This window comes from Sciurus vulgaris (assembly GCF_902686455.1).
Source record: "Sciurus vulgaris genome assembly, chromosome: 14".
Classification (NCBI taxonomy): domain Eukaryota; kingdom Metazoa; phylum Chordata; class Mammalia; order Rodentia; family Sciuridae; genus Sciurus; species Sciurus vulgaris.
In genome coordinates, this window is record NC_136475.1 from 75,031,458 (window position 1) to 75,057,644 (window position 26,187).

The window sequence follows — 26,187 nt, forward strand, 5'->3', positions numbered from 1 at the left end:
AATTTTACACTCAAATAGTGCCACAGGAGCCGGACCAGCTATTGTGTTCCCTGCTACCCCATCTCTCACTCAAAAAGCGGTGGTCTCTTGATGAATGGTTCAAATGACTGCTTTATCTCTCTACATCTGTGCACAAGTACCTGTCCCCACCCACAATAGCCTTGGTGAACAATCGTGGATGATAGATCTTGGGTTTCTCCTCCTTCAGAAGGGTAGTTCAAACCATAACTGTAGGTTAAAATCTCTCCAGTTGATTCCAGAAAATAGTAATGCTTTGACCCCACTCTAGACCATTGACATCCCAGTCTCTGAGTGGTAAGGCCATAGCATTTGTTTTTAAAATACTCCTAGTGATTCTAATGTGTCTCCAGAGTTGAGAACCAGTGATTCAGAAGAAAAGAAAGGCTGCTTTAATTCAGCCAAGGATAAAAAGCCACGGATGGGTTCACGCAATACACACTTAGGACTTCCCCAGCCCAGCCTCCTGCAAGCATTCACCTTGCTCCTGAGCTGACTTCATCCCATTGCAGGAAGAAAGAAGGGAACCAGACCAGAGTGGAAAGCATTTTCAAACTTTATTTACAACTGTCACAGTGACAAAAAGTAGTTTGGAAAAAAAAAATGCTAGTTTCTCCCTGAGCCTCAAAAAAGAACAGATAGAAGTTACAGGAGGTTCATCTCACAACAGGCATTTTACTGAACTACTAGGATTTTTTTTTTTTTTTTTCAATACGGTCAGTTAGAAATACACACATATTACTTAAAAAAAGAAAAAGGGGGAAAAAAAAAGAAAAAAAAGAGGAGGCCAGACAGGAGCTCAGCCACTTGTCCGTGAGCAGCTGGGTCCCCCCAGCAGGCTCAACTGCTGAGGGGTCTGACTTTAGCTGTCAGCCCCTGGCCTGCTCAGACCACACAGGGTCGTACAGAGCTGTCTAGTGACCAGTAAAAGGAATAAACCACCCCCATAAACATACATATACACAAAGTCGATTTGATACGCAGTTTACAAGCACGTTCCCATCACACAGCAAGACCGGGACAGAGGATCTAGGGTGGTGGATGAGAGAGAGGGAGACACGGATACACAGGAATTTAAAAGGCAAAACTCTCATCCATAAAGGGAGGTAAGAGAGGAAAAGGCTGCAAGGGGATGAGGGTAAGGGGGACAAGTCTCTGTAGCCAGAACAGAAGAGAGAAGCCCCTCGAAGCACAGGCTGCGGGCCTCTCCCGCTTCTGCCGGAGCTGGAAGAAGTTATTGCCATCGGTGTGTGTATCACAGGCAGACGACAGAGGTAAGGGGGAGGGGCAGGGCGTGGGGGAGACCACTGGCTTCCCAGAACCGAACCCTGCCGGCTGCGCAGTCAGCAGCCCACCCCCATCCTCCCGCCCCGACGTGCCTCAGAGCCACACTGACCTTGAGGTATTAAATACAGCTAGACACACAAGTCCAAAACCAGGGGTCAACCTGGACTGACCAGAGACCTGAGGGGACATTGTGGATACCTTGGTAGGCCGAGTACAACCCAAGAAAGGTTCTAAGTCCACCTCTTGGCCGCACAGTCCTGCTCTGAAATCGAGATGGTGGAAGAGTCTGTCCTGCCACCTGCTGCTCCAGAAGGTTTTGAGCTACGATGAGAAGCTCTAAGTCCGGAGGACGATTTCTTCTTGCAACCGCTGCCCTTGCCGGAAACAGGTGGGAGGAGGACAGGGATGAAGAGCCATCTTCCACAGGGACACCAGTTCTCCACCCCATGCCTTCCTCCCAACTGCTTCCAGGAACTACATGGGGAGAAGCAAGGATCTCAGGAAAACTCTGACCTCAGCCTGGATCCCACTGCCATTCCTTGGGAGCCTTGGTACCTCTGTAGTAAGCCAGGCTGTGTCAGTCCCTGGGACCTGCGTGAAAGCTTTCCCTCCACCAAGGAACACACTCTTCTTCTGCTCCCACTAGAAAGACAGGCTAAGGAGCGGCTGCTAGGCGGGCAGGCTGCAATCCACAGCCCTCGAGGATGGTGGGAGCAGAAGGAAGGGCCAGCTGGGAGCCCACCTGCTCTGCTGCCTCTGTGCCCCTACTCCATGGGACTCTAAGAGCCAGTCTTGGGAGGGGACAGTGGAAGGAGGGGCCTTCTTGCCCAGAAATCAGCTTTGGGGTCTCCAGCAAGGGCAGGAAGTGCTCTGGTCACTCTGCAAACTGCTGGCAGGCAAGAAGGATCCACCGGGGAAGTAAAGCCCCAAAGCCCTGCCTCTCACAAGCCTCCAGTCTCCTGGGCTCTGTCAGCAAGCTGCAGCTGGGGTCAGAGTTCAGGGAAGGACAGGGTTCCTTTCCTGCACATCCTTCCAGCTGGCCCTGCAAGCAGCCCCTTTCTCCTGCTCTCTGTCCTCTCCTCTGTCACAGACCAGCACTCCTGAAGTAAAAGGGAAGGCTGGCAGTGGATGAGACGGAGCGTAGTGAGATGAAGACTTGGTTTTACTAATGCCCCAGCAGCCAGGGCAAATCTGCCGAGAACTTCCTGGGTGCAGTTCTCTGCTCAATGCTTTCTTAAAAAACCTATATTGTTCTCTGTTTTGTCTGGTGTTTGCTTTCTTACCCCAAAGTTTCCTTGCTGGCTTGCCCATCCCCCTCACCCCCCTGGATCCCCACCGTCTTTGGCTGCTGGAGTTCAGATACTGATCTCAGAAGCAGCACCCCTTCCCCACACCCTGCCCCCCCTCTTCTCTGCAGCTTCCTTTCTCAGAAGGCCTTGCAAGTTGTCAGAGGGCTCCACTGCTCAACAAATTAAAAAAAAAAAAAAAAAAAAAAAAGGACAAGAAAAGTAAAGAAACCCAATTTGGTGATTTGCAGGTGCAAAACGGAAGCCTCGTTTGACATTTTCAAAACGATTGTGGCTCACTCTCTTCTTCCATCAGGATGGGAAAAACACAGTTCAGGAACAGATGCTGGCTGGCATGACCCAGGGCACCCAGTGGGACCCTACTGCTCCTTGTTTTCTTCTGCTGTCTCTTCGCAGTTGTCTTGCTCATCCTCCTGAACCAAGAACTCCTCTGGGGGCCACCGGAGCTCCCCGCTCTCCACCTCCCCCTCGGTGGGTTCCACCACTATGGAGGGCAGGCGGTCCTTCAGTTTGCAGCAGCGGTCGAAGTCTGACGGGTCAGGGAAAATCTGAAATAAAAGCAGAGCAGGCACCTGGTCACATACATATTTGAAAAAGAGAAATTCAGTTCCTTCCTTTCACACACACATGGCATGCTGAGCACTGGCCCGCTGCCAGGGACTGAGCTACGCTTCTGGGACCCTGGGAGGGAAGGCTGGAGCCAGGGGAACACGTTTTGAGGGAAACCACCCCTCAGCCAGACTTTGTTGTAGTCCTGAAGCTGAAAGTTTGGGGGCAGTGGCCCTGAATCACTGACTGAATTCTTTATTTCCAGATAAAAGAATTAGAAATCATGTCACCTCAGGAAGCCATGTCTTTCTTTGCAGCAAGTATTTTATACCTGCAGTCCAAAGCATGCAAGTACCTAGACATTAAGCTCCTGCCAGAATAGTTAGAGACACCCAGGAGAAGCAGACTACTAAGTTCTTCACATGTATCATTTCAAACCAACACAGTTAAAATGGGCGACTCATGCTATCTTAAAGAATCCCAGACTTGGGCAATAAGTTGACAAAGACCACACAGCCTGGAAAGGAATGATGCTCAAATCCAGGTCTGCTTGACACCCAAGCCGCAGAACTGCCCTGCCCTGCCCCTCAAGTAGATGGGTCTTGATCCCATTGCTACTGTCAAGTCAAAGCCAAATCCGGATGAAGGCAGGGGCCCCAGTCACAAGCCTGTTGGAAACAAAATCCAAGGCCCCGCCTTTTGCACCTGGGAACAACTCCTGGCTTCCCACCGGCTCTACACCTGGAAGAGTCCACTTCTCTTCCCAGAGTTCCATCAGCAAGACTCCACTGGTTCATGCCTACTGTGTGTCCTGCCCAGGACTGCAGAAACCCCAAACCAGCTGATAAAATCAATGGCCCGTCTGGCTCCGTGGATTCCTTTTGCATACACTGCCCTGTGACTACAGCTGACCCAATTCTTTGTCCAGCAGCTTAAGTATTTAATCCAATGGGCTGCTGGGTGGTTCACAGCCCTCGGTGACACACCTGAGAGCTGGAGAGAGGAGTCGTGGGCAGGGGAACTGGGGCTCACTGAAGCACAGACACTTGGCACTTTCCAGGTCATCTCCTCTCACCTCTCTATTTCATAGCTCAGGAAACCCAGGGCCAGAGGGGTCAGGAGATTCACTCAAAGTCGCCCAGCTTGTTCATGGTAAAAGAACAAGTAGAATGGGTGGAGAACACGTTTGTAGAGATTCCCGCAGGTTGCTCGGTCCTGCTGGATGGCCTGAGGTTGAAATACTCAAGCCCTCCCAGCTCCCATGGTGCTCTGAGGTTGTACAGTCTTACTGCACCCCGACTCCAAGCAGTGCTTTCCCAGTCAAGTCACACTCTGCCCATGTCACAGGCCACGTGGGGCTTCTGGGAATCATGGGCCTCAAGAAGCCTCTCCAATCCCTGCAGACCAGTGATTATTAACCATTTATCCAATAAAGGCCTATTGCTGGGGATTAAGACTTAAGCCAGCTGCACGGCCAGGCATCATTAAAGACTTAACAAGGCTCATAAAAAAGTATCGTAATAGCAGCCAGAAAGAAAACAAGCCAGAGGAGGGGCTGGGCCTGGGTGGGTTGAAGAAGGCCCAAGGTAGCTGACCCCCATTCTGGGCTTTTCCATCTGCCTGGCCAACCTGAAAGCTCCACCCTTGAACTGCACAGAGAGGATGGCAGCTGGCAGGATCAGGTGGGCTATCTGGGCCCTTTGTCCCTTCTCCTGGGGAGCTGAGCCCCACATGGGGGTGAGGACACAGGCACCTTCCAAACATGGGCTCTGGGCGTGAGCCAGGGCACCCAAATGAGTAGAAGGCACACAAAGTACTTTCAGACACCACCTTGCTGAGGACTCATGGCCACCCCTGGAGCAGCAAGACCCTGGGACTCTGAGGGTTGCAGAGCAGAGCCAGGATTCCAGATTTGATCTGCTTTTTTCTGTGTTTGGACCTTTTAGAAAATGAACTACAATGCCCCTAGGTCAACATCCCATTTCCCAGATGGAAAGCTGACTGGGAAAGGTGAGCAGGGCTCTGGGTCTCTGCTGCTCAGTCAGCTTCTGGATGTCCCAGCCTGGTCTCCAGGATGATTGGCCAGCAGGGCCCCAAAGAAGAGCTTCCCAGTCCGGACGCTTGTCCTAATCTTCCAGAAGCCGAGACAGAGCTGTGAAATATCAAGAGGAGGTGGCTACCTGGCCCTGCATAGTATCTCTGCCCTGTCCCCACCCTCTGACCCCAAGCCCAGGGCTGAACCTCCTGTGACATGACTAGGAGATGTGAAAACTCTATTCTAATTATGATCACCCAAGTCAAGGAAGAACAAAATGGACAAGTGTCAGGGCTGGGCCAGGCCAGCAGGAGCCAGAGGACTCTTCCATGTGGAAAGCATGGGATTTCACTACAAGCTGGGACTAGGTGTTTTCCTAAAACATGGGGAAGGAAGGCTAAAATAAACTTGATGATGATGGATGAGATTTGTGCTGAGCAGAATCTCAATCTTCACAATGATTCTATGAAATATGAAGTGTTACAATCCCGATTTTATAGACAAGGAACCTCAAGAACACAGAGTATGTGACTTGCACAAGGTCACATCCCTAGAAGGTGGCAGTACTGGGACCCAAATGTCTCCTTTTAAGAAGTGAAGTGACCTTCTCGTCTCACTATGTGGGTTCAAGTTTTGGGCAAATACAGACTCCAAAATGCTTTGAGGACATTGGCAAAATCCAAATGGTAATGTCTTCTTTGGGCCAGTTCCAACAGGACTACAGTAAGTATCCAATCTCCAGGCAAGAGGCAGTAATACTAACATAGTAATTAAAATAACTCCAAACAATGTTTTTCATACCAAGAGCTCCACAATTAAGTCTTTTAAGTCCTTGGGGGAAGTCTGAGCATTGAACTTCTGATACTGCTTAGTTGCCAAAGACCTTGGCTCCCTGAATTGCTCCAAGCAGAAGCCATTAAAAATTTCGGTGGTGGGGGGTGGGCAAAGTTTGCTAAATATATTTTTGAATCACTGTAATAATTACTGTAACCCTTCCATCAGATTTTATTTTATTATCAGATTATACCAATTTGTGCCCCTCAAAGTTGTAGCTCGCTCCAAAAATAAACAGAAAGCACTCAGGACCAAACAGTGTTATGGTTTCCTTGCAAACAGACAGAAAGCCGTGCAAAGGGTTGCTGAGTCTTTTTCCAGCACAATCTTATCTCTGACAGCTGCTTAAGAGGCTGACCCCAAGGAGGTCAACATTTTTCCACTAAGTCATGCTTTTTAATCATCTAGGCAGCAGAAAAATGAGAGGTTGCAACTGCAATTTGATGGGGTGGGGAAGGCAGTGGAAAAAAGAACTCCTAGTTGGACCTGCCAAGCACATGACAGGTAGGGCTGAGGCGGCAGGCCAGCCCGGCATGCTGCTTGCCTGCAGGAACTGGCAGGCAATGAAGAACTGCCCCTGTTCCAAAAAGAAACAGCTTCTGGTTAGACCTCCTAGCTCACAGTGCCCCTTTTTTCTGGGATGCAGAAAAAAAAAAAAAAAAAAAAAAAAAAATCCTTCCTTCCCTCTGCAACAAAGGCCCGTCTCTAAAAGGGTCAGAAAGAAAGGTGAGGAGGCTCCAAGAAGCATTTCCCACATCATCCCTGGGCAGGGCAGGGTTAGAAGCATCTGCAGCTGTGATTTTCCCAGCCCTATACCTTCCTCCCCTTGCCAACACTTCCCTCTGTATTGCATTGGGCTTCCCAGGCCAATGGCTTGGATCTAAAGAATGGGCACCAGATTCTCTCTTTTTCAAATAGAACAAAGTTTTGTTAACTACACACACCAAGAACATCCAAGTCCTGCATGCCTGTGTCCTCCATGTGGGGGACAAACAGGCATTCAACTCTGATGACTCTGAATTTTACAGGGGACCCCACTGCAGAGGCATCCTTTGCCAGGTGGCCTGTGATCCCAATAGGTCCTGAATTTTGGGAACACAAACAGATTCGCTTGAAAGGTCAAGGAAACTGCAGGAGAATTTAGGAGGAAGAGATGGCCTTTGAGACAGAGTTTGGATGCCAATTCCTGGCCTTCCTGGCTGCAGAGGTCTGCTGTCCAACAGGATGCTCTCAGTAACGAGAGTATCCCTGCACTATTCCATACGACAGCCACCAATCACGTGACTACTGAGCACTTGAAATGTGGCTAAAATGTTAAAATTTATGAACATAAATAAATTTATCTGTTGCTTATAAATATAATATAGACACATATTTGATAAAAATTTCAATCTATACCTGGGACTAGCAGCTACTGCACATGACACAGGATTGGTCATGAGCACTACAAAAGCAGGACTGTCCTGGAAGACTCAGAAAGTTTGGTTAGCTGTCCAAGACAGGTGGCCCCAGAGCAGACAACCATGGGATTGGGGGCAAGCTCCTGAAGATGATTGCTTAGGCATAAAAATTGCTGGTGAGCCAGCTCCCATTTCATGCACAAAGGGGAATTGAAAGGCAATACCAGGGCTCCAAAGGCCCCAAATTTGGAGCCCTAGCTATCAACTGTCTGCCTTTAAGCCAGGTGACCTAAACCTGGCTGCCTCTGGGGTGGGGAGAGGAGAGAGATGTCTGGCATCTTGTGTGGAAAATGTGAGCGGTTCTGGATGGAGCCGCCCTCCCCTGAGTGTGCATCGCTCAGACTTCATCTCTGACAAACAACCCGAGCTGGCCACAAAGAGGGCGGAGGACTCTGCAAAGAGAGGAGAGATGCTAATAGGGAAAGCAGACACCAGCAGGTGCAGGAGATGAAAGGTGCTTAACTGGACACAAAGGGCTAATTACCAGCTCTGCAAGCTGAGCCCTTGGCAGCGTGGGCCCCTGCTCCTCTTTGCAGGGAGGGACAGAGGAAAGAAAGGCCGGGGGCTGCTGGGGGTCGGGGGAGGGCAGAGGGCCTGAGAGAAACAGCTGGGCCAGCTCCCCAAGGCACTGTGCACAAAACCACACAGTAAACCTCCACCCTCTCTAGCTGCAGAGAGGAACAAAGACTCAGCCCCAAATCCACTCTGGAAAATCACCATTCCCACAGGCAGAGCAGGAGTCTGAAAGCTCTGGTCTTTGCCTTGCCCCTCTTTCTTATCGTCTCTGTGACCTTGGTCAAGTCAGGGTGACTTCTCTGAGCCTCAGTTGCCTCCTGAGTGAAGTGAGGGAGTCACTTCCACGGCGGCACTGCGCTGGGTGTAGGGCGTCCCCTTGCGCTCCTCACTTCCTCTATAAATTTGAATTAATGCTACTTCTGATCTTATAGGGCCTTGGAGAGAATCAAATACAGGTATGTGTGAACATGCTCTGTAAACTCTAAATTCCTAATGCCGGCTCTCATTAGGTAAAGCCGGGGTCCCCAGGGACTGTTTAGCGTGAGGGCCTGGAAAGCTGACAGTCGCAGCTTGGGACAGGAGCAAACCAGCAGCACTCTGGGCTTGTGCTTACGCAGCCCAGGCCAGGATCTTTGGAGAAATGACTGACTTCACTGCTTCCCTCCCTTCCACCCCTGTTTCCCTAGGACAGGGATGGGGCCAGCTGGAATGGAAACCACTGCCTTGTCCAGACCCTGGCCTCTCAGTGGAAGGTTGGTAGCCAGAGGCCTTCCCGCTACAGACCTCCCTTGGCCCACTCCAGGGACCTGCACCCGGGTAGGTCAGGTCCCTCCTGACCCCTAGCTTCCCGAAGTCTGGATTTCTTATTTTTCCTGGAGAACAACAATGGATTGGCCTTGTGTGTTTATTCCTTCCTAGGAGGGGCTGGTTTGTAACAATGGGCAGATCTCTCCCAGCATCCTGCTCTGCCAAGGAATGAATGAGCAGCAGCTAAGACCAATGAATAACACACGGTGCACTTTGCCCCCTAATAATATGTGAAGGCAAGAAGTACTGTCTTTGACATGCTCACCTCCTGCTCTCTTATTAGCATTATGTTATTAGTATTGTGTTTTTCATCTCACTGACTTTTCAAAGTGGCACGTGGCAGGTAGGAACAGAAATAATGGTGGCTCAGGAGCAGGGGGATGGCTGAGGGGGTTCAGGGAAGGAAGAGCCTTCTCCAGCTCCACTCAGAGGCCACCCAGCTCACTGTCCATCTCTGAGACTCTCATTTTGCTCTAACTCTTCTCTGGACTGGGGCCATGGAATACCCACCTCACCCTAGCCTGCCATATCCTGGTGCCTCTAATCCTATAGGGCACTTGGGCTGAGATTTGGACTCTATAACAAGGCTAGACCTCCTCCTTCCTTTGGATCAAAGATGCTTAAGCCTCTAGCCTTGAAACTTAAAAGAAAAGGAAATCCTTGGGATAAACACCATCTTTCATAAACATCTCTCAAACACACACCCATCCTGCAAGTCAGTAATTCCAAATTCCAATTAATTAACACTAATTGCTACTGATAATCCTGGGCCCAGAGAACTAATGAACTTTTGGAATGTTAGAAAATTTTCTCAAAGGTCTTTGGGGTAGTGAGAAAAGCCTGCAGTTACGTGGCACAGATGATTTCAAATGCTTGCATCTCATTGACCATATCATCCTCCTCCTGTCAACAGAACCCCCAGTCTTCTGGATCCCTCTCTGTCTTCTATCAATGTTACTCAAATGTCCCATGATCACACCTCCTCTCAGCTCAAACTGACCTAGCTGCCATTTCCACTAGCACCTTATTCTTTGTTTTGGGAACAAAGAAGCTTGACTATTTAGCTGGTCTCACAGCCTTCCCATCCTTGTTTGAGCTCCCTTCCTAACCCCTACCACATGGCTTCCAAACCCACCCCAGAATAGAAACGACTCTTTCAAGTCTCTGAGGACTTCCTTGCAGCCCTGTCCCATGACCTTTGCTCAGCTTTCAGTCATTTCTGCAGCACACAGCCAGGCCAATTCACCTTGTCCCCAAAGTGAGGTCATCAGTCAATTACACATCTTTTGTCCAGTTTAAAAACTGTTTCTCCCCCTCAAACAAAAACTGCCTAATAGTAGTTCCTCTCAAAGACGCCTGGAGATTTAGTTAACCACAACACAGCACCAACACTGACAACTGAAGCAAACAGGGCCACATCCTAGAGGGACACCCATCTCTTCAGCTGATGGTCCTACTATGCTCTCATCAGATTGATTCTATTTGGGCTAGAGAAGAGGTTCTCAAAGCTCAACGCTCCCAAGATCCTTTCAGGGAGGGGCGCACAGGGAGTTAAAATATTTTCAGAATAATACCAAGATGACATTCCCCTTTCACTGTGTTGACACTTGCGTTGATGGTATAATAAGTAATAGTGAGCAAAACCTCTGGCACCTTCCCAAGGATTAATGCAGTGGCTTCAAATTGTACTTGTTGTCACTGTATTGTGTTCATCACCTCATACTGACAATGAAGACAAAGACAAAACAACCAAAACCAAAAACAAAACCTTAATGTTCATGATGAAGCAGTAAAAACAAATTTTTATTAAATATGCACTCTTAAATAAATGTTGTTTTAATATTTTGAGAGATGAAATGGAAAGTCAAAATAAAGTACTTCTGTTTCTTACCAAGGTACAATGTCGTCTCCAGAGAAAGCTTGCTTGAGTTGCCAGCTGAACTAGCCACACTGACCAACAAACTATGATTACTTCAACTTGGGTACTAGATAGATATATGTTTTTAAAAAATGAACAAAGTGAGCCTGTCACATCGAGGAAAATGACTATTAGTGTTTGTCACCAATGATCAAAATAGAGCTTTTGAGTGAAAATGAGAATTCTGGAAAACTTGTATCAGTCCCCATGAGCTTAATAGCTTCCTAATACTTGGAGGCTTTCTGATGAGATTGATAGAGATATTAACAAATTTGATAATTTGCTACTGTGTAATGAATGTGTCAATATTGGGAAGCTCTGTATAACTCAGTGAAAATGTAGATTTTCTAAATGCTCAATGCATTACACTACAAAACCCAAAGAGTAGAGGGTAAAAGAGTCACTTCAAATGCAAGAGAGATGAATGCATTTTAATGTAAGTAGAAAAAGTTCACTGATAAGATTTCTGATGTCACATGATGTTTAAGAAAGTACCAGTTTTAAGTTTTGGTAAAATATTTTAAAATTTTTTGAAAAGATTATGAAGATATTTCTTCATTTTCTAACTACATATCTGCATAATTCAGATTTTCATTTACTTCAACCAACATGTATTGCAATGGATTGACTCATGGGAATCTAGCCATCTTCTATTGAACCAAACACAAAAGAGACTCTCAAACATGTAAACAGTGCTTCTCTTCTCACTGAACTTTTTCTTTTTGGAAAAATATATTTTTATGAAAAATTGTTATTTATATTAACATAATGGTTTCATTGTTATTCTAAGTGAATATATAAAAACTGAAAAATTCTGTTTGGATTTATAAAAGAGTAAATATCAAGACATACTCCATCATAAACAAAAGCTCCTTAGGAGATCATAAATAATTTTTAAGAGTATAAAAGGGATGGAGACCAAAAATTTGAGAACTGTGGTGTCGAGGGACAAAAAATGCCATCTGGAGACAACCGTGCAAGCCAAGACGTGGAAAGACGACATGTATTTTAAAACTGGAAAAGACTTGAAGGGGCCATTAACTATGACCTCAAGGATCTAAAAGGCTGATATAAGGGAGAGAGTGCACATTGATCCCCTGTGAACCTCTAACAGCAGGATAGAGGATTTCACCTCATTATTCAACTTTCTAACACAAACGATAAAGATTTGAGGGGAAATTAAGATCCACAGAAGTGACGTGAGTGGCCTGAGAGGCACAGACAGCAGTGAAGCCCAGATCAGAATCCAGTCTCAGATTGTTGGTCCATAATCCCTCTGAGCTGAGGGATTCTGATCTCTGTGTTCCTGGCAGTGTCCAAAGAACCCCTGGGTGACCCGATGCCACCCTACCGTAGAGGATGTTCTGTGTCAACACCACCAGTCCGGTCTCCAGGCTGCCCTCCCACCCGGAAAATCAGCAGTCCTGACTCCAAGGGGAACAGAGACACCCAGGGATCCAAATGTTTTGTTTGCGTACCCACTAACTAAAAGGATTTTGAACAACTGGGGCCAGGGTTGTGGCTCAGTGGTAGAGCGCTTGCCTGGCACCTGTGAGGCACTGGATTTGATCCTCAGCACCACATAAAAATAATAAAAAAATAAAGACATTAAAAAAAAAAAAGAATTTTGAACAATTGTATCTCCTTTCATATGTCCTAAAACTCCTGACATAAATGTTAGCACTTGAAAATAAAGCACGTATACCACTCTTTCTTGTCAATGTACTCACTGGGTTATAAATTTTACAGCAGTTTGATATCAGTCATCGCCTACTGGAAACTCCTGACCAAGCTCTTAAGTCAAATCTTACAGTATTCCTTTCTCTACTTGAATCTACATTTCCATTCCACTTCTCCACAGATATTTTTCTTCATGTATTTTTATGTTTGCAAGCGTTTAGCCATTATCTTTTCATACTTCTTAGCAATAAAAAAGTAAACTTATGTATGTAAATGGACATGATAAAAATGTTCTGTGATCTTAAGTTTTTGTTCATTAAAAAATAATCTGGATTGGCTTATAGCAGCTATTAGTATCTAACTGACTCATGAATGTATCACAATTACTAAACACAAAAGTAATTTTAATTGTTTTGGTACTGGGGATTGAAAACAGAGGTGCTTTACCACTGAGCTATATCCCCAGCCCTTTTTATTTTTTTATTTTGAGACAGGGTCTTACTAAGTTTTTGAAGCTGGCCTTGATATCCTCCTACCTCAGCCTCCCAAGTCACTGGGATTACAGGCATGTGCTACCATGTTAGGTCATAAAGGTAAGTTTTTATTGTATTGCTTTCTTACTGTGAAGGAGGGGTGGGACTGATAGGGTTACCTGGACAGTGCATTTTGAATGGTCCATGTGTTCAAAGCCCCTAAAGTTTCTATCCTGGGGAAGGCAACTTGAAAGAATTCGAGAGGGTGGGTGGCAAGGACAATCTCGACAGAGAGGTAGGAAAGGGAACCTGATGAGACCTGTCTTCAGGAACTGCAATTTGAGAAAAGCCACCAAAGGAAGCTAAAGGTGTAGACATGGATTTCCTGAAAATGCTTCCTGCTGTCATGTCCCCTGGAAAGTGTCTGTGAAGCCCTGGGCAGCTGCCTTCCTGTTTGAACACTTCCTTAAAATGTGAAGGAGTGTATACACAGACACATTATTAAGAAGTCATTTGGCATGAAAATCTCCAAAACTACAGTGCCAAGGAACAGCCAGAAGGATCCTGGTACTTCCACTGCCACATCTGAGGGGCAAATGACCAAAGAAAGAAATCGTAATTTAGTATTAGCTGTCTTTATGGATGTTCCTAAGGGGAAACATTGAACTTTTAAAGAAAACAAATTCCTTCATGATAACAACATGATGTCCCCTAAAAGAACTGTGCTGGGGAATTTTGCACAAAAGCAGCACCTTCATCCATCCTGTTCAATTTACATGCCTGTTAGGTTTTTTCTTGTTTAAAATATATTTGCTTAAAAATCGAACTCTATCACTGCGTAAATGGAAAACTAATATCGTGGGTCATAAGTAGTTCTCATTAAAGCTACTAACATTTTTAAAGTTGTCTGTGTAAAACCTAAATTAACTTTGTAAACCATCAGGAGCATGTGGACCCTACTGGGACACTGGCTGGGGCTGTTTACATGCTTCAAAGCACCTGCAGATTCACAGGCTTATCAGGTAGAAGGCCCTTGGATGGGGCACAAGATATCCTTTATGTTTAGTTCTACTTCTAAGAGCCCAGCCCAGTCCTAACTCCGGGGAAGCATTATTTTTCAACAACGAACATTCCATGAACCAGATCTGGAGTCCCCAGGATGCCAAAATGCATCTGGCCAATTTTCGGGAATCTTCAGACCAAAGCAATTTCACTGGTCTCTTCACAGTTACAAGGTACTTCAATGGCAAAGAAAAATAGAGACTCATACACATTTGGAATCCAGAGTACATCAATGTACATATTGTGTGTCAAAACTACCAACACTAGCAGCTGGGCACAGTGTTGCATGCCTGTAATCCCGGCAACTTGGGAGGTTGAGGCAGGAGGACGGCGAGTTCAAAGCCAGTCTCAGCAAGTTAGCGAGAGCCTAAGCAACTTATTGAAACTCTGTCTCAAAATTTAAAATATATAAAAAGGACTGGGGATGTGGCTCAGTGGTTAAGGGCCCTGGGTTCAATCCCTGGTACCGCCCCCCCCCAAAAAAAGAATAATGATTTTGCAGGTTAAATGGTGCTTAAAAATAATCAAATTATCATCATCATGCTTGAAATAATTAACAAACCACAGGAAGATGTGTGACATCCCCTAAACATACTAAAATACCCAAACTCCTTTCTGACTCTGCCCACAAAGCTTCTTCACAACCCAGCCCATCTCACTGGATGTTATACCCTGTGATGCTACTTGCTAGAACTTTCAACATTGGGAGCATAATAAACTCTTTTATTTATGTTTTCTGTTTTTTAAAGAAATGTAAAATCAAAAGCCTAAATGATGCTGAATCTCTTTAAATCAATAATTCTACTTCCAGGAATTTATTCTAAGGAAATGAATCAGACCTGTGCAGAGATTTGTGTAAAATAATGTTTGGAGTAGCGTTCTTTGTAGGAACAAAATATGCCACAACTTAAATATTCAAGAGTAAGAAGTGGTACATAACAAAATACTACTTTACAAAGAAAACCAAATGACAAGAACATAGTCACAATATTATGTTAAATGACAAAAGGACTCACTGTAGCATATATGCTATTATCTCAATTTTATTTTTAAAATATAAGCACACAGAAAACAGTTGAAAACAAACATGCCAGACTGTTTCAGTGACAGGAATATGGGGTTTTTTTTCTTTTTCTTTTTCTTTTCTTTTCTTTTTTCCCTTTGGTACGAGGGTTTATTAAACCTGGGGCACTTTACCACTGAGCCACATCCTTAGCCCTTCTTATTTTTTATTCTGAGACAGGGTCTCGCTGAGTTGCTGAGGTTGGCCTTGAAATTCCAATCCTTCTGCCTCAGCCTCCCAAGGACTATAGACATGTGCCACCACACCCAGCTAAATATCACCTTTTAATAGTAATGTGCATTCACAAACTCACATTTTTACCTTTGGACTAAGACTATTCTAAGGAAGTAGTATAAATTATGCACAGGTTGATTCATCAAGTTATATGTAAATTATCATATTAATTGTGAGGAAATAATATGACCTAAAAAATTTCAACAATGGAAAATAATGAAACAGTCTTATAACTTTATGTATATATTAAAAATGACAGCTTTGGAGTTTTTGTTTTGTTTTGTTTTTGCAGTGCTGGGGACTGAACCCAGGGCCTTGCATACATCAGACAAGTGCTCCATTGAGCTATATGCCCAGTTCATCTTTGGAGTATTTTGAAGGTTAAGTTATAATGACATGATGCTGATGATAGATGCTGTTATGTTAAGACTACAGAACTGAACAATGTAAGATTTTGGCTACATAGAGTTCTAAGTGCATCAGAAAAGGAAGGCAAAAGATGCTTAAGTGCTCACAACTGTGATTTACACATGGTAATTGGAAAACAAAAAGTTTAATGGAGAAAATTAAAATTTCATAATGGGCCTAAAAATCTGAAAGCATAAAAATAATACAATATACACTTTATCCAGAATGATATGAAATTAATAACAAAGAGGGAAAGAAAAGGAAAACATTTCCTATAATTGCAGCACTCTAATCTTTAACAATCAGTACTATATTAACATTCTGCCTTACAGCAGAGAGAGAGAGAGAGAGAGAGAGAGAGTGTGTGTGTGTGTGTGTGTGTGTGTGTAGTGCTGGGATCTGTCCACAGGGATCGTGCTGGACATTGCTTTAAGCTCCAAAGTAAAGGCAAAAAATGAATCCAAGCATATTCACAATTCTGTCTAGAAACTACCCCAAGTCAAGCCAGGAGAAAGTCAGGCCCAGAGACCAACCATCTCTGGAATGAAGTTGTGATACCCTCTTTGCTTGGATCCATTCTACTTTATGTGAGAGATCCAAAACTGCTCTTCCTATTGGCTCTAGTAAAATTTCTGGCCAAGAAATAAGTAGTCAATGCTGAGCTAAGTGTTTGGGGGCCTGTTCTATACAGTTCACTTAAGATGACCTATCCACAGAGCAAAGTAACTAAACTCAGAGGGGAGAGGGCCAAGGGAGCTCCCATACTTCCCAGTGCTGGCTTGACAACGGTTGGGAGAAACTTGATGCAAATTGTTTTCAAGATGGATCTGTGCAATAAGGAACCACTGCCAAGTCGAGGGGAGGCAGTTGGCACAAGATTTGATTTGCTGATACAGAACACTTCCTAAAGTGAGAAGGGCAGATGGTGAGGTGAGAGGCAGGGAGAGGTGACGCTCTGGCTACTAGACTGGAAAGAAGGGAGCCCCAGCGAGTCTGGGCCCTGGGTGAATGAAGGGCCTGTCTTCATATTCTCTGAGGATTATTTCAGGACTCAGGCCTGAAAGATCATTCTAGGACATTCACTAGACACCCAGGAATAGCTCTTGGCTTCAGTCACAAGATTCGCCACCCAAACTCATCCCTTTCCTCATGGTACAACCCTCCTTTCTATCCAACGTGGGGGACTGGGGCAACTCAGAAGATGGTGACCCTATAAAAATCTACACCACGGGATTGCCAAGGCACAGGCATGGTTCTCAGAACAGGAAAGGGAGAGAAGGGCCCAATCCATCGTTCAGTGCTCATGGCCGGTACGAGGAACAAAGAGCAGTCTAAGACTTGGCCCCGGGCTCTGCAACGTGATCAACACCCAACCACCGTGAGCTGGAGGCGGCAGGGCCAACACAGGACCTTTGAGAGGAGGCTGTATGGATCTAGTGTGCAGCTGGCTGCTGGGCAGTGAAGGAGACTTGTTCTCTCCCTGGCTGGGCACAGACCCACTGTTGTGCCCATAGGGGTAGGAGAGAGGGAGACTTCTCCCATGGCAATAACTTCAGCCCTCTGTGGCCCTGATCTGGGGGCCTTCGACGACAGCGAATGGGACAACTGTGTCCAGGCTTTGAGTGCAGGAGGAAAGTGCTGGATCCTCAGCAAAGTGGACTTGATATGAACAAGGCAGGTAATGGCTCAGAAGGACGCAGCGTGTGCAGAGGCAGCCCAGTGCCTCTCAGAGAAATGAGCTCCTTGTGCTTTGAAACCCATGGTCCTGAGCTGCCTCTCGTACATCACATTGCTGTGATTTTTACCCAGGAGAGCGATGGAGGGAGTCAGGATGGAGAAAGAAAACTTGCTACGATTCCAGTAACATGTCGTGTCTGTGGCTGGCTGTCTCCTGCCAAGTGTTTTGGAATTTTAGCTTTATGTCTCTCCAGGGACTACTGAGCCTTTTTAAAGTCTGATGTTGTGAAAGATGGTTTCCTGGTGACCATGGGACTTGTGTGCAGTCGCTCAGCAGGGCCTCCCGAGCTCTGGGGGAACGTGTGGGGGTAACCAATGAGACAAGGGATCTGGGGGGGAGGACACAAATGGAGCTGATAAGTTATGCCCAGAGCAACCCACATGCAGGGACTTGAGGGCAGAGCCGTATGATGCTGAGCAGGAACCTTCCTGAGGCCCCAACCGGAAGTCAGAGAAGCTAAGCCCAGTCCTTAGGCAGATACACACATCCAGACAGCCACCCCACCCTGATGGGAGCGGCACAGTGAGCCAGGCTCAGCACATTCATGAAGAGGGCTCACGTAGGGTGCATGAGGAGGTCTGGAAATGCTGCCCGTTCAGTGCTGTCCCGCAGCAGAGAGGAGTCACTGCTCCCGATAAAGAGTGAGGAGGCAGAGAGAGCAGCTAACTGTGAGCAGAGACAGAAGGGGCCTCGGAGCCTCGGAGACAGAAGGGGCCGCAAGAACCTGTCCTGGTGGAGCCGATTCCCAGCTCCATGAGTCCTCCCCTGGAGAGTGAGACTGAGGCTCTGAGACTTCAAGAAGCAAATAACAAGCAGAGGCAAAAAAAAAGTTCAGGCCACTTCTATCCCTCCTCCCCTGGATCACCCCCCTCCTGCCCTGAGAGATGAAGGAGACGATGGAGAAGCTCTCTGCTCAGTAGATCAAAAGGAACACACAGGGCACAAGAGCAGCACATTCTGTGAAGAAATCGCTCCTTCTGGTTTGAGGGCAGCATCCCTTACCACCCTAAGAAGGAGAGTCTGCTGCCTGCCTGGCAGAGGATGTCAACTAGCAGGCGTACGTGACCAAGAGCAAAGGCAGGTGGAATACCAAGGCAGCCAGTCAGGGGCGTGCACAGGTTAGAAAGGGATTTAAAGAGGCCCAGAAAGGATACTGATATCAGATTTTGTTCAGGATGCTTTAGAAAAGACAGTTTTAAATGAAAACCAAGAAGCCGCAGTTATGTCTTGACCTTGACATGTGCAGTAAGACTGTGGAGACCTCCATGCACTGAGCTCGGGGGACAGCAAGACCAGAATCCCAGTGCCCCTTAAGTTTCGGCAACGTAAGAGCCCAGAAACTCCCCCAGGATGCTTCCCTGTACAGAGCCCAGGCCAACTCAAGCCTGGTGTAGGAGACCCAGTCAGAGATCCCCAAGCACCACAAGCCTAGAGTCCTGGGGCCATGGAAGGAGCAGGCTTCCCCAAGCAGCCTCTGACTTGCTTTGCTGGACAGGAGACATTCCTGTCCCACAGGTTGGTGACCCAGGGCCTACAGAGAGTGTGGGCAGGGAGCTACAGCCTTCGGGTCATAAATGTCCTCATGGAGACCTCCCATTCAACTCTGAGAGTCAGCTGTCACCAACAGCCTGCTCAAAATGTACTCAGACTTTCTAGTAACTATTTACTCACCCAACCTGTGGGGTGTCATAATTCATGCCAAATAAATGTGCAGACATGAATTTCACTTGATGTGATATCCAAATGGCACCAGCTCACATCAAAAGACAAAGATGGGGTTAACCTGAATCTTTTAGGGGATAAATAGTGTATTCAAGTGGACCCCGTACAGGCATGGACCTGAGCAGGTCCTCTGGAGGCTAGGAAAGAGGGGAAAGTGGCCAGTTTCTGAAGCAAGAGGCTTGCTCATCGTCCACTTAGCAACTGCCCTGTGAAGGCACCGAGCCAGTAGGTACCCGGGGCGGGGAGCAGGGTACAAAGGTGATAGTAAGTCATCCACTGCCATCAAGGACCAAGGCAAGGGGAGGAGGCGGGACCTATGTCCTCAAAGCCCAGCACAACATCACTGCAAAGTACAAAATGCCACCAGCACTGAAAGAAAGGTCACATCCCACACAGAGAAATCAGGAAAGCTTCATCCCCAATAGGCCTGAAAGGTGGGGGAATGACTGACAGAGTCCAACGGGCCATTCATATCTGATGACCTTGCTTCAAGGTCAAACCACAAGCCTGAGATTCTATTTCATCTGCCAAGTTGGGACTGATGTCTCTTTCCCACTCTCAGTTCCTTGGAAAAGCAGGTCTCCATAAAAGCCACATACTATTATTATCTTCAGGAGGAAAGCCAAGAGCAGAGTCCTGAGATTCCCACTCCCCAGCTCTGAACCAGCCCAAGCATGCACAGTGACCGGCTCCAGCCAAGAGCCAGCCCAGCCAATCCCCAGAGCTCTGGTGGGAAAGCTTTTAATTGGATAGCACTAATTTGAGTGGGCCCAGAGAAATCTGTCACTTGAGAATCGTTAGACAAGCTCATGACCATGTCCCACACTTGGCATATACAGGGGTGAGCCAAAGGCATTACATGAGAGATGGTGTTGCCTCCTGAAAGCCCTCGTTTTCTTTCAAAGCCTGGCCCTACTCTGACTCCCCTCTTCCAGACCTTCTTAGATTCTATCAGTCAGATTTGATCATTGCTGCCCATACCTGGGTTGACCAAAGCCTCTATACGGCCCTTATCTAGAATGACCAGGTTGCCTGTGTTCCAGATGCTTATGTACATGCTGGTTTCCCACACAAGCCCTGGACGCTGTGTACAGTACCCAGTACAGCAGACTTGCCCTATATATGGTACTTGGTCAAACACGATCATCTCTCCCCATTCTCTTCATTGGGCAACCAAGAGCCCTTTCTGAAATCCTCTTGTGACAAGAGTGCTCTGAAGTTCCAGGTAAGATATTTTGGCACTGGGTAGTAGTACCCTACCCGAAGAACAGGGACAAATTTCCTAGAGGCTGTGAGAAGCAGGCTCTTGGTCCAGTACCACAAGGAAAGACTAGAGTTTCTTTTTCTTAGACAGTATTGAGGTATCTCAGGAGCGCAGAGGTGACTTTATTTCCCTTCAGTCATTGCAGCCCCAGGTAAGCCTTCCTTGATCATCACCTGCACCAACCCTCAGATGCTGCAGAAGGGCTTGGCGGACTTGAAGGGCTGAGGAAACTGACCTGTAGTCCCTGGCCCTTTATCCTGGGACTTCTTTAAGGGACAGCGTAAAAAAAACACATGCAAGAATTACCAATGGCTGTGTTTGGAAAGGTTCTGTGATGGAAATCTAAAACCCTGAACTAAAAGAAAACCTCACCTGAAACCACAAAAAGATTCAGTCTGACTCAGAGGCTTGGAAACTGGTATCCAAAAACACCCTAGCTGTTGGGCCAGGAAACTTCTCCACCTCCTGCTAGACTGTGGGGCAAGCAACTGCCTTCCTCAGACCCACTCTGGGGGAAGAGGGTATAAACCGGCCCAGGAAAGAGCCCTCTCAGCCCGACTAAAGGAATTCTCATTAAAAGCCTGCAGGAGGGGCCTGACTCTATTGACACAAAACAAAGGGGCCTCCTTGAGCGTCCCAAGGGAATCTGAACTATGCTCCCTACCTGAGCTTTCATCCTGGCTCTCTGATCACTCTCCCCGCATCAGTCTGCACCCACCCTGACTTTCTATTTGTTTCTTTCTTTACAAAATAAATGCCCTTGGAATAGCTCTAAGGATGACCAGTCAGAGTGAGTCTAGATTCCAGCCAGAACCAACCCAAGGTGGAGGCATGGCATGGATCAGAAGAGCAAAGTTCTGGGGTTGGAGAGAGCCATGTCCCCAACTCAGCCAGGAGCTGTGTCCTCCTCTGTGAAGCAGGGTGAGAACTCCCTCCTCTGAGCTGCGGCAGAGCAAGGCAATGTGTGGAGAAGGCTTGGCCACAGGGGGTATGCAGTTCATTCCTGCAGCTTGGCCCCTCACCCCGCATTGGTCTTCCCTGGACCAGACACTCCTCTATACACTCCCCTGGCCTCAGAGTCTTCCCTTACAAACAGAACTCCTCCCTCCCCCAAATTTAGCAACCTAGGAACTCTCCTTGACAATCCAGACTCAATTTGCCCCAGAGGTAAAAAGTGCTGTCACCACCCAGGTAAGAGTCCTGGGGCTAAGAGAGTGAAGGTGTCACTTTGGTTCCTGTGTGCATTTTGGATCCACCAGACAGGATGATCTCTAAGCTAGTTTCCAGCACCAATATCCCTGTGATAGCTTCAACTCTAACCAGTTCCATTCTGAATGGGCTGGTTAATCATCAGTCTGAAGACGCACACAAAGTGTGACAGAGCTCTTCACCCACCAGACCCTCCCTCCCAGGCACATTTCTACTGCCCAAGGCCTAGCCAGGAAAGGAAGTTCTGGTCTGAACTTGCACCCGTGCTGAATGGGCAAGTTCACAGAGCCAGGATGGCTAATCGGAAACAGTGGCTAATGTCTGCTGGACCCTATGTGTTCCAGGCACTATGAATGCCTTGAGCCCATCCTCTTACCATGCTGACTTTATCACAATAATCCTATGAGGTGAAGACTATTGTTACCCCATTTTACAGATGAAGGAATTAAGGTTTCCTGGCATTAGGAGACTGTCCTAAGGTCACACAGCTCTTATAGGTGGCTTTGGGGCACAAAACCAAATCTGCTTCTGTTGGGGACAGGTGAGGATGGTGGGATCAAGAAGTTAAGAGAATAATTTTATCAAATGGGCCCACTGCACTGACCCCCCACATGCTTTCTTTTCCAAGAAGCAATTTACTGCAGCCCTGCCCAGCCTTAGTGGAAAGGCTATGGCACATTCCTCAGCAAACTACCTGTTAACTTCAGGAGAAACGCAGGCCCCAGGTAATGTTGGCGAGAGGGACTCAGGAGATTTCTGTGGCCAGATCCTGAAACTCTGGGATATAAGGGTAGTTTCTCCTAACTACAAAGTATGTAAGAATGCGTGGTTAAGAATCCAATTAGAACCAGTCAGCATGGGCCAAGGTGACTTAGAGCTGCCATGACAGTGGGGACTTGAAAGTCTGATGTCACCCTGCAATCAGAGTCAAGAGGTGGGCTGGGTGGGATGCTCTGGAAACTTCTCTGGAATCCCCAATAAAACTGGAGTGCAGGAGAGGCACATTATCCTTCTCTTCTCTGACAGAACCCACTCTCTCCCTTGAGAATGTTCCTTTCCCCTTTCCTACCCCTTCAGTAAACTCATTCCTGTTACTCTAAGCAACATGTCTAAAATCTTTCCGACTTGATTGCAAGAGTCAGAGTTTGAAAAGGGGGTCTTGGTGCTGTCTCAGTTTCTCAGAAGGCCCCAGTTCTGTAACACTTCCAGACCCAGCAAAAGCCACCATACTCTAAGCAATCAGAGTATTTAACTCACCTGATAGGAAAGGCCATCTTTCCGGGGGTTGAGGCCAATCTCCTCCATGGATGGGGTGTTCATCATCACCTCAGTCATCTCGGCTGAACTCAGATAGTCAGGGCTGCCAAGAAATCCAGACCAACAGTCAACAAATGCATGCATTTTCCTCCCTGAGCCTTCACTGCCCTGAGAAGAGGGGCCTCTCTGGAGGCAGGATGAGAGGCGCTCAGAACAACACTTGCACCAAAACAAGCTCACATCTCGAGGAAGCACTTTCCAAACCCACAGCGCCAGGTCCCTCGCCTGGCCCACCAGCCCACCAAGGCCCCATATGTGAACTTCCTCCTTCTGCTTCTCCTGATGCTATATCGTCCCCTCTGACACAGGGCAACCCTGGATTTTTCTTTAAATGACAGAACTAGAATAAACCACAATAGTAGTTGGCTGAGTCCATGTGTCCATATTAAAACCAACTCAGCCAGGTCTTTCCTCCACCCCTCCACCTAAAAACAAAAGTAATCCTTGTGTGAATTTTCAAAGGGGAACTGTGTGTTATTATTACATAATAACAATAATAGGGTAGCCTCAGGGAGACAAAGTCCAATCCTGCTGCCTCCTAAATGTCTCTGTCTAGTGCTCCTTTTGGCAAAATGTCCCACTTAAACCCCAAGGGGTCAGCTTTTCTGCAAGCTTCACATCTGCCATCCAACCCCCTTCTCTAGCCCCAGCGGCAGCAGCTGCAAGCTCGCAGCTTGAAAAACATCCCCTGGATTAAAAAGCCTTAAGGATACTGGGACTCTGATTGCAAAGGAAATTTCCAGAGGGGCCAAGCTGGCCCACCAATGGCAGACATGTGAAAGTGCTTTGTACTCTCTAAGCAGGATACAAATGTTCCATTATCCTTGCACAAGCTATGGACACACACAGGGTCCTGTATGCATAATGCCAAACGCACATACCAGATCCAGGTACCTGCTACAAAATACCTAGTTTTTTCACCACTATGTCTGTGCACATGGTTAAAAAAAAAAAAAAAAAAAAAAAAAAAAATACAAGGGAGGCATGCTTTTGAGATTATTTCTAAGCAGACTCCTCTTCATTTTTTAGTTACTACAGTAGAAATGACATTGGTTTTGGAAACTGAAGCAATAGGTTCTGGTCTAGGCTCTGCTGCTCAGGAGCGAGTGATTCTGAACAAGTCTATAACCTCTGAGCCACAGGTGCCCTGTTTGTTACTATAATGCTAATAATGAACTTCTCATGGTTATGTTAAGGGCTAAGGTATGGGGAAAACTGTTACAGACTATGAAGGGCTAATCAATAAAATAACGCTGAACTTTAATTTTTCAGGAGCTAATATCCCTGAGGGGCCTTAACACCCACCTTGCAAAATTTTGACCAGTCAGAGTCACAAAGCCTCCACCAGCCTTCAAAGTCTCACCCATAAGGCACCTGGCTACTCTGCACACCACTACGGGAGGGAGGGGTGGGATGTCCAGAAAAGAGGGGTATACAAGCCTCTGGGGTGGGAGGATTTTTGCTTTGTTCTGAGAGTTCAGTCCCCTCTCTAAACACAGGCAGGCTGGGATGGGGGAGGGGAAACTAAGGGAAGACGCTGGGCTTGGGGGCAAGGTTAGATTCAAAGGCTAGAACCTCCAGAGGCACGTCCCTCCCGGATCCTGGAAAGGCTGCCGCTGATCCCCCCAAAAAGTGGACTAGAGAAGCACCCACAGGACTATCGCCAGGATCTTCGCCTGGTGTCGGGGTGCCGTCTTCGCTCGGGGCTGTGGCGCGGGCCCAAAAAGTTGAAGTGAGAAGCATGAACTTTCCGGTTCCTGGGCTCGGCTGCGCCTGGGCTAGGACTGCGCCGAGGCTGGAGCCCGCTTTCCCCTGGCTGGGGTCTGTCCCTAACCCAGGCCGGGCTCCGCACGCCCGCCCCTGAAAGAGCGTTCCGGGGCCACCAGCACTCGCCCCTACCCCCACCCGGCCACTCCTCCACTATGCTCAGCTCAGGAAGGAAGAAGCAGCCGGCGCGCACGTCCCAGCAACCAGGGGCCTCTCTCTGCATCCTTCCTATCCCCTATGCCCCGCCAGAGGCCAACCTCTGCCGCCCCCAGCCCAGCCCAGGCTCCTTCCAGTTCTGCACCGCGAGGGAGACAGCTCACTGGAAGGCGCGTCGGGTTTTAGGGACAACGCAGAGGGCAGGGGTCGAGGAGGGTACAGCGTGTGCCCTGCTGCTTGTGGCTTACGTGTGGGGAGAGCGTCTCCCCTCCCCGGAGCTCTGCAAACGCCGCGGCTGCACCAGCTCAGCCCCGCTGCAGCCGGCCTGGCCGCCGAGACTTGCATGCAAACAAAAAGAACAAGGGGAGGGGCCCGGGGACAGAAGAGCCCCCTGCGCCAGGCTGGGCGCGCGCCGCCTGCACACTCCGCATAGGGGGCTCCATCACCCGGGTTTCGCCGGAACCCCAGGCTCCCCCCACCCGCCACCACCATATACACACCCTCCGGCCACTTATTGAAGGTTCCGAGTTCACTTCCTTTGTCTGGATGCTCTCAGCACCACCTCCCCCCACCCCCACCTTTGCAACCTTGACGCTGACTCCTTCAGGGGCTCGCGGCGGCGGGTTAGCGCTAGGCGCTAGTGTCACCGGAGCCCGCACGAGCGGGTGCCGGGGCCCCAGAGCCTCGGTCGCGAGACCGGCGCCCGCCGCAGGCGCAGGATACTCACCAGTGAATGGGGAAATATACAGACATGAAGTCCTAGGGAAGGCTGACCCACGCCTTTGTGATTTAAAAATGGTCACTGCGTCCCAAGTGAGGATGACACGGGGCACAAACGCGAGCGGCGGGAGACCGAGCGCCGGCACCGGGCATTCGCCGGTCCGTCTTTCCCAGACAGCCCGGCTACCAGCGGCGTCGGCGGTGCAGACCGAACGCCCTGCTCTCCACCGAGCTCCAACCCACAAAGAGCCGGGGAAGCTGTATTTATAGGGGAGGGGGCGGGGTTTGGTCCCGAGAGGCCCCGCCCTCCCTCGCCCACTCCTGGAATAACGTCACCAAAATCATGAATGGCTTCAGCGCTCGCAGCTCTAGCGGGCGGCGACTCGGGGGCGCGCTGGGCTCTGTTCCCCGAGGGCCGTGGTTTGCTGCAGCTCGGAGCTCTGCCCCCTCCCCACGACTCACACACACGCACTCACGCACGCACCCGGCTGGAGTTCAATGTCAACGCCGCTTCCTGCTCACAAACCCGTAGGCATCCGCAGCCCCCTCCCTGCGCACACCCGGGAACTCCAAGGCAGCAAGGTTGAGCGTGCGGAGGGCGCGGGGTTGCGCCGAGGGAGGGCGCCATTCCTCCACTCTGGCC

The 26,187-nt window shown here is 48.1% G+C and overlaps 1 protein-coding gene across 1 annotated transcript; it reads right to left on the reverse strand.

Moving 5' to 3' along the window:
* Window positions 1-556: 556 nt before the first annotated feature.
* Window positions 557-25,793, reverse strand: LBH (LBH regulator of WNT signaling pathway). The gene is made up of 3 exons (XM_079109985.1): window positions 25,552-25,793; window positions 22,842-22,944; window positions 557-3,160 (listed from the first exon to the last, which is right to left on the reverse strand). Exons 1-3 carry the CDS (start codon window positions 25,575-25,577, stop codon window positions 2,972-2,974), a joined length of 318 nt encoding a protein of 105 aa, XP_078966111.1. The 5' UTR covers window positions 25,578-25,793; the 3' UTR covers window positions 557-2,971.
* Between the last annotated feature and the right edge of the window lie 394 nt (window positions 25,794-26,187).

Coding starts and splice junctions, on each gene's coding strand:
- LBH (XM_079109985.1), bottom strand. CDS start 25,577: ATGTCTGTATATTTCCCCATTCACTG. Junction 22,945..25,551: donor GTATATTTCCCCATTCACTG/GTGAGTATCCTG, acceptor ATTTCTTGGCAG/CCCTGACTATCTGAGTTCAG. Junction 3,161..22,841: donor AAGATGGCCTTTCCTATCAG/GTGAGTTAAATA, acceptor CTTTTATTTCAG/ATTTTCCCTGACCCGTCAGA.